General features: G+C 40.3%; 1 protein-coding gene across 2 annotated transcripts in view; it reads right to left on the bottom strand.

Annotated features, from left to right (window-relative positions):
* The window catches only part of MAPK10 (mitogen-activated protein kinase 10), a 360,072-nt gene that overhangs the window by 47,342 nt on the left and 298,428 nt on the right, over nucleotides 1-14,302 (bottom strand). For both annotated transcript variants that reach the window (XM_075544072.1, XM_075544071.1), the window contains one exon: nucleotides 11,849-11,973. In XM_075544072.1, the coding sequence (XP_075400187.1) occupies nucleotides 11,849-11,973 (125 nt within the window). The remainder of the gene's footprint in view (nucleotides 1-11,848; nucleotides 11,974-14,302) is intronic.

Here is a 14,302-nt window from a genome sequence, read left to right as displayed (position 1 = left end):
ATTTAGAGCAACCAGAATGCCCCTGAGAAATGCGCGTGGTGAGACTTCATCTCAGGTATTCGAACGTGTTCGGAGGAGAGGCCAGGCCCCGCAAGGACATCAACAGAAGGGGAGGGAAAAGAAGGAAGCCCCTTACTGAGATGACTTGCCACACTGGCTGCAACAGTGGGCCCAAACATGAGAACCGCCGTGATGTGGGCACAGGACTGCGCAGTGGGCACACAGGGCCTCCACGAGCTGACTAGGCAACACCTAAGGACGGCAGCAGAGGGTCTGGAGGAAAACACTGTTGTGAGTATACCTCAATAGCATTAAGAAGCAAGCTAGCTGTGAAGTCAGGAACATTCAAGGTCAAGTTCAGAGGGATCGGTATCAAGCCATCTTTGTTCTCTTAGCAGAGGCTCTGTATGCTCATGAATATTCAGATAAACTAGTTCCAGCCTTATTTGGGTAAAATACAATTCCTCTTCTTAATAAAACATTTCAAACTCCCATGCCCCCCACAACACTTGACTAATCTGAATGCTGTAGATTATGCTTCAAATATTCTGAGGCTCTTTTTTACAGCTTGAGAGTTCTTTGAAGTTTTATTGAAGAAGCTTCATGGCCAAACTGGATTCCGTTTTGGGCACAGTAAAAGACAAATGAGTAAAATGTTTATTAGCTGTTTAAAGCATGCTCTTGTGCACTGTGAAGGAACTCACAGCACACAAAAGGCATTCATTCAGACACTGTCTCGGGGACCTGGGCTACCTTCACTCATCAAAGGGAAATGTCAGCTACAAACATTTTAATCCCCTTTCCTCCCAATAGGAAAGGTAGGAACCATACAAAATTGTTTTTATTTATAACGACACCACATTTCTCATACTCATTAGATTACTAAAGAGATTTTAATGAAATATTTGAAGTGAACATATAAATGCATCTTTTCCTAATGTGAACAACTGCTAGTGTGAACTGTTTTAATAGTAGAGTTCATCAAATTCATCCTCATGGTAGTTCATAGTTTTCCTTATTGTTTTTAAGCACACACATATTCTGGGTCTAAGAGAATGCACTGAATATGCTTATAATTGAATATAATTATAAGCCTGCCTATCATATTATCTTAAGGATATATTATGGACTTAGCAGAATTCTGCAGAAGGCAATCAGTCAAGCACAGTTAATGAAGGGCAGGGACAACACAAAGAACTCATTCAGGAACTTGACTTTGTAGTGAAGTTCGCACATAATATTCATAATGAGATAATATACATGTACAACAAAACCAATATTTAAGAGCATTATAAGTAAGAAGTAAATAGTGATAGAGAATGAGAATAATTAGCTATTGTTACTTCCAACCATCTACCATTTTATATGAAGGGCCAAAATATTCAGTACTTGATTTGTACATGAGTCTCTAAATTATAAGTTAAGTCTTTCTGTTACTTTGTGAACAACTTTAGGATTCTTTGGTTATTTGGTAGTTATTTGTGCCTTTCTGTTGTCAAAACTTAGGCACAGCACTGTTTTAAATTCACAAATAATTTTCTTGTTGCTGTTGTTTTTAAAATCATGGCTATAGATAGATGATCTTCATTTGTTAAATATAGATCAAAGCAGTTGGTGCACATCTGCTGCAAGATAAGTAGATTCTCATTGTAATTCAATTATCATCATTCGCTGTTATCAAGTGTGAACTTACCAGGTCAATGGAAGCAGAAACATTTTCCCCTCTAAAATGTGCTGCTGTGTCTCTGTTTCCCACAACTGTGTGGAGCACACAGCTTGGGCTTAATAAATATTTGTTAATAAATTGATAAAATAATAAACTTTTCAACAAGAAAAAGCCTATGTGAATAACCCTCTGAGAGCTAGACTGTGAAAACAGAAAATCATGAGAAGAGAAAGATCATGAAAGATGAGGTGAAAGAAGAGAAATGAGGATAAAAATTAATACTGTACTAAGCCTATTGTATAATTCGGTTCGATCGCTCCTGTTCTAATGAAGGAGTGCTGTGTTGGAGTGTCCGTGTTAGGCTACTGCCCACATGGTAAGTAGCCTCTTCTTGGGAGGAAGCCGGGACTGTCTGTGCCTGTGAAGATCGGGGCCTTGAAACCCCATAGACGGTCAAAATGAGGAATCCTGTACTTCCCGGTAGCAGGTTGGGTTTTTTCTAATGTAACCTACCCAATTGGCGAGAATTAAAACAATCCAAACGAAAAAAGGTGGTGAATCCTTTCGCTCATCTCACAAGTTGTCCGACACTGACTAAACAAGTGTGTAAGCGCCTATTCAAGCCCATGACACACAACTTAAAAATGAAAGTCCACTTACAGAAGCATATCTGCGTATAGAAGTTCGTGCCTTTAATTGGAAACCCAGTGGGAAAATGCCTATGCCGCAATTATCAAGTTGATATAGTGTTTGCGGGTTTATGACAGGAAATCAATCACAAGCTACTTGTGCAAATTAAGTCATTATTAGGGATAATGCTTTCGTCACTTCTAACCAGTGAGACCCCTGCCAATCTGAAGACCTCTCAAGGAAAGTGTGCCCACTTCCTTGGTGTCGATTCTTATTCCACTGTTATTGAGTCATGGACTTCAGCGGTGCCACTGAGGATGGCATATATCCATGCGATGCCAGGACCTGCTTGTTCAAAGATGCAGTCCTGGCTTCTCCTCGTGCCTGCTCTGTGCCTCCTAATGCTGCCTCCTGCGGATAAACTGCTTGTCAGCTCTTCTAGAGCTGGTCTGAGTGGACAAAAGAGAAGCAACACCAGGCCACTGAGATGAAAGCTGGGGCAGCAAGGCCCTTTCTGTCCACACTGCTCTCCGAAAGCAACAGAACCTTCTCTGTGCCTGGCACTCCGGTTCCCACTAGTGGGGCCACACTATGCAGCCCTGCACTCCAGGAAACAACCCCCTTACTCTAGAGTGAGACATGGCTTCTGACTGTCCTTCTCCGGATTGGTCCAACAGCGTGTGCTAGTGACTTCTCTACTACGACCTGAAAACAACCTTGGCTAATGGACTATTTAAATACTCTGTAAGTTCCCTTCTCTGGAACCTTGGACCTTGACAACATTCTCTCTTCTGACTTTCCAGGTGATGTCAACTGCCTACCCTGGCAGATTGGTCCTCACAGCTGCTGTCTCAGCTCTCCTGATGGACTACTCAGAGCAAGCAAACTTCTGAGTCTGTTCTCAGCCTCTTCTGATCTCTCGCCTAGCCTCATTTTATTCCCTTTTTGATTTTTTGGTTCACTGAACATGTACTGCTCATAGGTGTGGATTGATATTCAAATGATTAACATTTGATTAACTATGTACCAGGGAAAACAATCTCTACAATGATCTCGAAGCTCTCACTCATTTAAGATGTACCTTCAAAAGATTGCTAGACAAGATCAACATTGAAGTTCACAATTTGGTCACATGAATTTGAAAAGAATGCATATTTGCTGCATGGTTGGTTACCCATTCCGCGTGCTCTTCTTGGTAATAATGAGTAAGATACAATGACAGACAGACAGAGGGTGAAACTAATAATGATATAGTAACTCTGTTCAGAAGGCATGAAATGCAGGATGGCCTTGCAATAAAATTGCTTAAAGCAGGTTGGCTTGTTCCTATCAATTCTTTCTCTGTAGGCAATGACAAAACATTCCCTAAAGTAATAAAATAATAAATGTCCGTCTTAATCAAACATGTAAGACTTCATTGGTTACTTTATGTTAAAAACTGAAAATGAATGTGTAACACTGCAGACCCTTCTGAGCTTACATTTATTAAAGTGTTTATTTTAATTGAACTGCAACACTAATGCTTGTAAGTGTTCCTGTTTCCCAGGTTATACTCTCAATGGAAATCTCAGGATCAGATTGTATGACCCAGGATCTGCATAGGCAGATTGAATGCCCACTCAGCCTTATCCCAATTCCCAAATTAATCATGATTTAAGGAGGAAATAAAGCAAACTCAGCTCTGGCCCTGCTTCCCTAATCACCCTCCATCCAAACTGGTTGGTTTCCTCATGCGACTTTCCCACTCATCTGAAAAAGAACTGTGATAGAAAGGGCAAGATATTTCTATTCTCTCTGTTCGTCCCACGTAACAGCTGCAGCTCCTGTTCTTTCATTCTCCCCATCAGATTGACTCAAGTGCCAGACAGAATGTCCTGGGTTTCCAGCCACCCCTGCTCTGTGTTCTCAAGGACCCAGGCCTAGGACACCGGGGAACAGAGTATTCAGATGTCAAGTGCTTAATGAGCTGAGCCAGTTCCTCCAGGCAGATATCAGAGTCAGGTTTTCAACAACTGAGGATCCATCTCTGCATTACATGTAGGTCTCTTGGAGACTAATCCTTCAACATAATGGTTGTGTTGACCATGAAACCTGGCCCCTTGCACGAGTCCCACTTCAGAGAAGCGTTCTAATCTCAGGTCCTGATATCCATTCGCAGAAGAATGAAACAGGTCTCATATCGCACACGACAAACAAAATGAACTCAAGATGGATTGAAGACCTGTCAAATCTAAAATTATAAAGATCATCAGCAGGGAAAATCAAAAAGGGACAAGTGTAAGGCCTCATCCAACATAAAACTTAAACCACACGAGTAACAGGAGACAAGCTAGATGACTGGGACCCCTCAAAAGTTACACACCTAGGTGCATCAAAAGAGTAAAAAGAACCACAAACGATGGGGAAATTTGGGGCAATGACATATCAGACAAGGAAGAATATCTAAAATTTATAAAACAAAAACTCTTTAAATATCTTAACAAGAAAAGGACAAACAATCCAATTAGGGAAATGAACAGCTGTTTCATCAAATAAGACATTCTGGTGGCCAGTAAAGCTATGAAGAAATGTTCCTGATCATTAGTCACTGGACTGGGTTGGGATGCTTTCTGAATGTACACTTACCCTATATATAAAACTCTCTCTTATACATATATGGGTTTCTGTGAATTTGTTTCTCTAGTTCAGGCATCCTCAAACTATGGCCCACGGGCCACATGCAGCCTACTGAACACATTTATCTGGCCCGCCAGATGTTTTTGCCCCGTTTTTTTTACTTCAAAATAAGATATGTGCAGTGTGCATAGAAATTTATTTATAGGTTTTTTAAAAAAAACACTATAGTCCAGTCCTCCAGCAGGTCTGAGGGACAGTGTAGTGGCCCCTTGTTTAAAAAGTTGGAGGACCCCTGCTCTAGTTTGCCTAGACTAACACATTATAGTACCAGGAGTGGGTACTAGAGAAACAAACCATAAGACGGACAGTCGCTGTTTGTCTGACCTCTCCCTCATGGTAGTTTTTCTTCTTTGTCTAGTCAGAGGTCAGATAAAGCCACAGTACCTAGTTGCTTGCTTTCTGGAAAGAACATAGGAATTAAAGTTTTGATTATTTTTGTTTAAAATGGCAAAAATGAAGATGACTAATTTATATTTTGAGCTTGGGTAGAAATCACCTTTTGAATTTCTCAGAAACCATGCTGCTTAAGGAAAATGGGTGACAGAAGGTCAAAATGCATGACAGAAGGCCTTGGTCTGGTGTAATACTCTCAGAGACCTAATCCCATATCTTTGTATAAATAGAATAGCTTACATAAGGATTTAGAGAAGCTAAATAAGGATTGAACTTGACAGGTTTAAGAATTGAGTTTAGTATCTGATTCTATTTTTGTTTATGCTGATTTCCTCTGCTTATTATCAGTATAATGATTTACAGAAATATTTATTGGGAAGTATGAAAATAGCTTGTAAGTCCACTTGCTTTCAGCCATTAAAATTTGATCTTTAGATGGGTTTGGGTCATGCCTGCAAAGAAAGCTTTGAAAATATATGCCCCACCCAGTGCTTTGGAGTACTCAGGAACCAGTGGTCTTTGTCAGAAGCTGGAAAAAATACGGAACCATGAAGAAAACTCCTCTCTGGGACTGAATGTTAAAGGGAGCCTGTGAGCAGGCTGAAGTGCTTGCTAGGTGACCACCTGGATCTAGTTGTTGAGTGGAAGTGGGAGAAATGCAGCAATAAAGAGACGGGTTGAGTTTGGCCACTGACACCTGTGGACTTGTTTACAGGAAAAAGAAAAGAGGAGAGCAGGTTGACTGGTCTAAAGTTCATGACCTTGCATGAGGGGGCTACGCTTATCGAGTATTGGTGAGAGCCCATGGTCTAAAGGCAAGGCGACCAATGGGCACCCTGGGGAGGCTAAGTGGGGCAGCCCACATTGAGTTGACCAGAACCCGACCAGATGAAGAGAATTTTTAAGCCTGAGAACTGGTGCATATTGTTGCTGACATTACGGATGGCCTGTTGTGATTTGACTTTACTTATGGATGAGGACTTCACAAGGTTCCAACTGGAATGAAGATTCTTTATATCAAAAAAATATGATTGTCTCCTCAGAGCACTGGGTTGATGTAAGTAGGCAGTGTAGAAATTGGTTACCCACAACTGGGGGGGATAAAGGCATGAAGTGGTTGGCTTACAAACTCTCATAGGTGGGGTAATATATTCATAGGCTTACAGGATCAAGGTGTAGGTGTTACTTAACTGCAATTGTTAGTCTAAGGAATTTTGGATAGGTGCCAAGTTGGCAAAGGGTGGATTGAGATACTTAGGGCTTATTGTGCCATCTTGGCTGATAAGCACCTGTAGGATTAATTGAAGGATGGAGAGATAAATGGTTTGGTGAGCCTCGCCTTTCTAGTTCTCGGGTCTCTTGTTCTCGGATGGTCGGACCAAGGACAGCTGCCTTAGCCAGTTCCTTGCTTCAGCTGGCAAGGCTCACTTCCCGTGAAACATCCCTGAGGAGAAGTCACATGGACTTACTCTGATGCAGCCTGGGTGCTGGAGAAGCTGCGTGGAGACCCCTGCCAGCACTGAGATGCTTACACTGCCACTGGATTCAAAGACTTTCTACCTACTGGCCTGTGATCCTCCCACATTCTGCATCATTGTGTGTGTTTTGTGAGTTGGAGGAGGACTTTGTAGATTGGTGTCAAACATATGGGCTAAATTGGACTTATGGGCTTGGACTGGACTGGATTGGGATGCTTTCTGAATGTACACTTACCTTATATGTAAAACTGTCTCTTATACATATATGAGTACCTGAGGATTTGTTTCTCTAGTTTAGTAGACTAGCACAGTCATGTAAGAGAGGCAAATCAAAAGAACAATGAAATATCCCTCGCCTCACCATTAATAGTCCAGTTATTTAAAACCAAACCAAAAACCACTCAAGAAAACAGAATACATCAAATGCCTGTGAGCGTGTGGAAAGAAAGAATGGTGCCATCACGCGAGCAGGTGAGACTGCAAAATGGCGCAGCCTCTGTGGGAATCCATTGCTCAGAAAAGCTGGAAGTGGAAACACCAGATAACCCAGAAGTGCCTCTTCTTGGCAAACATGGAGAAATAACACTGCCCTTGACTAGATAAATACACATCCATTTTCACCGCAGCATTACTCACACTAGTCAAAAGGGGCAAACAACCTAGTGGCCACTAGTGGCAGAATGGACAAAGAAGCGTTGTCGCTGACAGACCATGAGATACTACTGTACAATGTCAAATATTAATGACCAAGTTATAAAATTCCACATATTGTGGGCGGACCTGGAGGGCAGGCATGATGCTGAGGGAAATCAGTCCATTACAAAATGACAAAATTGTATGAGACCACGATTATAAAAAGTCAAGAAAAGGCTTTCACATGGAAACTTTGTTGAAACCTTGTATATTCTTGCTTGTTTGTGTTCAGTAATGAGATTTCAACATATTGCTACAAAAATTATCCTATATGATCTATTTAGTTTTGCTGTATAAAATTAGATGCTAGAATTGATACACCATCTTAATAAGTGTTTTATATTCACTATACATGTCTTGGCTGTACATTTTAATGATCTTTGTATAAAATTCTCTTACCCTACCAAGAAAAAGAAAGGAAGGAAGAAAAAGAAAGAAACTTTTTCTGATGGTTATCCATGGTGGGAAGGAGAGAGGAAGTTAGTGATTAGAGGGTGTTCAGTATTAACTTGGGTGAAGGGGAAGGCAATATGCACTTACAGGAAAGGTTAGGAAAAGTGATGGAGGCAAGGTAAGCTAGTGGGAGGTGTGCAAAAGTGAACAGAAATAGAAGTAAATATTATCACATGCACAGTCTATTCAGAGTAATGACCTATGAGTAGATGCCTGGATAGGCACAGGCCAAAGAGGCGGGAGAGTGTGAGTGTACAAACAAATACATATAGTTTGGCCAAGAGATTCATGTATGTATACTAGCTTCGCAGCAAATACATCGACAAGTGTGATAGAGCATGCAGTGCGTAAACTTCCTAGACATAATGAGTCACTCCCTCTAGGGCCTCAGGTCCATAGCTCGAGGGACATCTAGGTCAATTGGCATAGCATACTTCACAAAGATAGTGCTCCACATGGCACCTCAACAAGTCGCAACTAATGTTTTATAAGGTTATACATTTCCATTGAAGGTGCACTTCCTGGTCTCTCCCCATCTGGAGGAAAGAAGAGAGTGGAAAATGGAAAGGCACATGACAGCCACTACTCCAGTGAACTGATGGGCCACCAGTCTCCCCAACCTTGTGTGCAGACAAGCTAGATGGTGGCCTGCTTCCACTGCCAACTGCTCTTCAAAGTATCACATTAGAAGATACACGAGAGTGAGGGAAAATGTGGAGTGGAACTCACAGTCATAGAAGAGTTGAGGGTTCGTGGTTGGATAGAGATTGGTGTTATCCAATGACTGTGAACCTTAGTCATCCTCCAGGTCTTAAACCGAACGCACCCCCATGTGACTATCAGATAAAACAGGTAGCACTGACCCAAGGAAGGAGGAATGGTGAGAGATCCCGTGAGGGGAAAGTGGGATAAAGGGGATGGAAAGGGATGCGTTGAAACAAAATGTCTATAAATAGTGGAATATAAAACTGATGATCCAAGGTATAAACTTTCACTAAATCGTAATAAAAAATTTAAAAAGAACTGGATAAAGAAATATTTTACTGACACCATATATCCTTAACTGGCTTCTTTCTGATATTTCCCATCAGTTTTTATGTTCTTTCCTGGGCAGTTGAGCACCTTTCTGTCTCTCCCTGTACATCATTCTATCTCTTTCTCCATCCACGCCCCGCCATACTTTCTGCTGATTATTTGATACTTTCACTTGTTTGGCTTTGAGAGGCAGACAGGAGTTTATTTTCCAAGAAAATCTGGACAGCCCAGGCAGAAGGCATATTGCTTCATGATAACTCTGCCATGTGTTCATCCAGAAAGGCCACTTTACTTTAAAGGTCGTAAAACTTAACATATCGGCACACAAGAGCAAAGAAACGAATCCCAAAGGCATTTCAGGAAGCACAGCTGACCGCTTCTTCGACAGGCAGGATCTTTCCCCTCTGCAACACAGCTACAGGAGAAACAGGTGGACCTTGACCGAGGCTTAGGATTCGAAGCTGTTCATGACCACACGTAAAACATTTCACCCTTGTAAATCAGTGATCTAACTATAGAGGACAAATTCTCTTCTTCAGTACATTAACTGATCTTTTCCCCTAAATGTTTACATTCTATCATGAGATCTGTAATCTAAAAGTCACATGGACTGTCTGATTGTTATCTATGGTGAGGTGTGGCAAATTGAAATGATTGAGAAAGAAGCTTAGACATTACTCTAAATTTTATCTTTTTCAGCTTAGACATTACTCTAAATTTTATCTTTTTCATCTTTCAAAGGCACTTCTTATATAAAGTTAAGACACATTTTACAAAGTTGTTGCTACTATCCATTAATATGTTATTATAGTCTAAGCAACTGTGCCTTTTATAGGCAACATAATTACAAGTGAATTACAAATGTAGACTTTATGACTCCAATTAAACTCTAGGCCACAATCCATTAAAAACAGATTACACACATTAAAATAGAAGTAAGGATAATAAATATGCAGCATGATTTAAACTATCAAAATAAATGAGAAGCAACAACTTCAAATAATTTGTTTGTCTAAAAATTTTTGCTAACTTCCCCTTAAATATTTTCCTGGATTTAATCAGGGAAAATGTTCTTTTACATAATTTTCATATGCATATGCATCATATTTCCTCTTACTTGTTTTAGTACTACATTCTATTCTAAATTAATTTATGAAGAACATCTTTGAGAAAATTTCCCAAGAGTTCAAACTAGAAGAGATTTTAAAATTTAGAAACATGAACATATATTCATTTTAACAACATAAAAATCAAAGTGAGGAAAGTTTAATTTCAAGGATTATATTTTATAAGAATCAAATTAAATGAAGAGAAATTAATTTATAGCAAATAGAAATTTCAGCCTCCTTGCAAAGTTCCTTGTGAGGGCAGATCTTAAGGAAAATGGTTTTAAGGACAGGTACATCTTCATTCCAACACTTAAGAGACTCATTTATTTCTAAGATGTTTTCAATGATATTTTCATATGCTTAAAGATTAGGTTGTATTATGAAAATTACATTGTCAAATATCATCTTTATAAAGTTCAATAAACAGTATGGCTGCCACAATGAGCTCAAACCCAATATTGAGCACAGTTCAGGACAGAGCAGCGTTTCCTTCAAAAATGACAGAATTCAATTCAACAAGTTTCTCCCTAGCATCTTTGAGCTCTGCCTTCTCTAGTGTGGCTCAGGGGAATGAGAAACAATAAACTCAGTCTAGCATCTCTGACACGGACTGCAAACCAACCCCACCACTTCGCAGAGGAAAGGAACCTGCGATAAAGCACCCCTGGGCGCGCGCACGCACACACACACAGAGAGAGAGAGAGAGAAAGAGAGAGAGAGAGAGAGAGAGAGAGAGAGAGAGAGAGAGAGAGAGAGAGAGAGAGAGAGAGAGAGAGAGAGAGAGAGAGACAGGACTAAGAAGAGCAAGCAACCAACCAAAAGGACTATTTCAAACAGTAGATAAAGAACAAATTCCAATGACATCCTAGAGGTTCTGTTTAAAAGGAAATGAAGTCATTTGGCAAAAGAATTCTAATAACTTGAAGAGATGTCGATGCTCACAGGACGCAGCTTACATCGCTGACACTAACAATGAAGAGAGGCACCCAAGAGAAGTCCCCCTAAGGAAGGCCTATAGAAGCGACTGTCTCCGGTTCTCCCTGCTCAGCACTTGCTGCACACAGAGAAAAGGGGGGGGGGGGGGCAACGACATAAGGGAGAGACTAGAGAGAAGCATGTCAATCAGTTAACCTAGTTCCTTTAAATGGCAAAGAAAAACAACTATGCATATGTAAATCTTCTTATATTATCCATGAATACATCGTATGGTGGTCACCCATTTAGAATCACCTGGAAATACTGCCCTTTCAGACCCTCTTCTTCCTCCTCGTCCTCCTCCTCATCCTCCTCCTCCCCCTCACCCTCCCCCTCCTCCTCCTCCTTCTCTGCTTCCCTCAAGGGCTGGCCACATGCCCTGGGGCCTGCCCGTGGGGGACAGAGTCTCAAGCACCAGTTCTCTTCTGGGAGGCACCGTGCTTGAAGTGTGCATCAAGATTTCGGTTTGCATGTTACACGTCCAGAAGGTGATGCTACTGGTGTTAACAAAAGCCAATGAGGATGTTTCACAAGCGTGTGAGATGATTGAACCAAATCCCCCCTCCTAAGGAAACGCTTGGGCGGAAAGTGCAAGCAGCAACCAAGGTCAAAGGCAATCACTTTGGAAAGGCCTAGTAACAACTTTTATCTTTGGGCTTCTAGATCTCTTCCAGTGTTCACCACCCAGCACCGGGTGCTACTTTGGTCTGTGGAAGGAGAGCCAACAGGCCCCGTCTTACCGCCTCCACTTCAGCCGGGTCATACCAGACGTTGATATAGGGGTGCTGCAGGGCCTCATCCACCGATATCCTTTTCGCTGGATCGATCACTAGCATCTTGGACAACAGGTCCCTGGCTTGGCTGGCTAGAACCACGAATGAGAAAACACATTAGAGACATCTGGAGTTGGGCAACGCATTTTTGTTAAAAAGGCGAGAAAACACACACATTCGTAAACAATTGATTTCGGCAATGAATTATGTTCAAGGGGAAGGGGAGTAAACGGAGCAAAAAATGAAAGGGCACCTTCCTTCAACGTTAAGGGGGAAATCTCACTTTATGCATGGTGCGCATTTGTCTGTAAGCCCAAGGCTTTATTTAGGGCTAAAGTGCTGTGTGTATCCATAACATGCATAAAGCCCGAAATTTGAATATGCAATGTAATCGGTTAGTCTATATTAGCATATACAGTAACACAGAACAAAGAGCCAGGCTATGGAATGCTCTCTAGAAACGCTCAACAGAAGGCATGGATGGTGTTTGGGAAATTAATTAACTCCTTTGCTTCTGATTCGTCATCCATACAATGGAATGCGGAGGAATTAAGTATGCAAATTGACCACAGACAATGCACCACAAATTTCTTAAGTGAATAAGAAAAATAAAATCTGGAAAATGAATGTGACAGGAATAATAAGATTCAACCACCGAGTTTCATTTTAATGTTTTGTAATCCTTAGGCATTTTCAATCAGAGAAATTACAGATTTGATAATGTAAGTTAGCTGGTGTCAGAAGTCAGTCCAATGCTACTGCATCCAGTGTTTAAAAAAATCTATAAAATGTATATTGTTATAATAATTACTTTTATTGTTGATAATCAACGAGTGAGCTAAGTTCAAAACAATAATTAAAGGCACTCACTGAATTTAACTTCCAGAAACACTGTACACTTTTATATAAACACAGTTGTAATTGTGAAATAAGAAGTATCTCAAACAAGTATTACTACCCACACTAATTTGAAAGTCAAGTGGTGAAATTATTCAATTTGTGCTAGATATATAATAGGATTTAAACTAAATTCTTAAATGATGGGAAAAAGATGCACTTGAATTCACGAAAAATCTTTTAGAAAGTTTTTAGATTATTAAGGCAATATGGATTAACTCTAGAAAGATTTGAAAGTTACATGAAATATAAAGTCAGGAAACAACCAATCATCCCCCGCCACTTAGAGCCGAACACTGTTATTGACACATTTACATATATATGTTTTATTATACATTTTTACAGCTGCCGATACTACAGTTGAAATGCACAGAAAAAGATGTGATTTTCTACTGCCCACGGTTTTGGAAATCCACAGGTCAGTTCTATTCTGCCATTCAGAGTGCCATGAGTGGGAATCGGCTCCGCAGATAGAAAGTCACTGAAGTTATTCTTAGTATTATTGCTATTTTAAGACAATTAAAAGGTAGCCATCTAGTTTTCATATGTCCTATAGTGTCAATGTCTTGGAGGAATTACAGGATGTTCCTTAGAAGTAAGGATGCCAAGACGCTGTCTCATATTCCTTGGCCATGTTATCAAGAGGGCGGTCCTTAGACAAGGACATCACATTGGAACATGGAAGAGCAGCAGGAAAGAGGAAGAGCCTGCGGAAGATGGACTGACGCCACGGCTACACCAATGGCTGCAAACAGCAAGTATGAAGACGCACAGAACCGGGCGTTGTTTTGATCCATTAGACATTTGGTCACGATGAGTCAGACTAACTGGGTAGCACCTAGCAGCAACATGATGTAAATATTTTCTAATAAATATACTTTCCAATTTTCTAATTACCAAAAAAAAATCACTGCTTAGAGTGAAAAGTTTTTGATTTCTTTTCATCATTTTTCTCAGAAGCTGGAACCTATACATTTAAGTTCTGCTGCTTCCACATAGAAAATCTGAAACTCAGAAAAAGAATAAAAAACACAGAAATACTTATAACTTAATTTGCTGTTTAATGTTTCTTGGTGCCAATCACCACTTAATGGTCACCAGAGTTCTATTCATTTATTCCATTGATTCAAGGATCTCTTGGATTTGTCACTGATTTTATACCAAGAGTCAAGCACTCCATTCCCACAGATTCTCTCCTTCGGTCCACCCTGGTTTCTGCTCTTAGAAATGGTAGAAGAGGGAGGGGGGCTCTTTATAAATGGGGGCCATGAATAAATCAATACAAAGATAATAATATTGTCAATACTAAGAAACAAGGCTTAATACTACTTATCATGAACAAAATGGAGACTAGAAAGAAGTTGCAGTATTTTATCTGTCATTGCCAAGTAAATCTGTAATACACATTTGGCGATGGCAGTAGGATACGTTTTCTCTCTAATTGTATATTAGGATTCTCTATCATTTTCCAATTTTATATTAAAATCCTAATCCAATAATCATAACTCTGTAAATTAGTTTAAC

Source organism: Tenrec ecaudatus, chromosome 3 (genome assembly GCF_050624435.1).
Source record: "Tenrec ecaudatus isolate mTenEca1 chromosome 3, mTenEca1.hap1, whole genome shotgun sequence".
Classification (NCBI taxonomy): Eukaryota; Metazoa; Chordata; class Mammalia; order Afrosoricida; family Tenrecidae; genus Tenrec; species Tenrec ecaudatus.
Note: the sequence above shows the minus strand (reverse complement) of the source record. Positions and strands in the feature narration are given on the sequence as shown.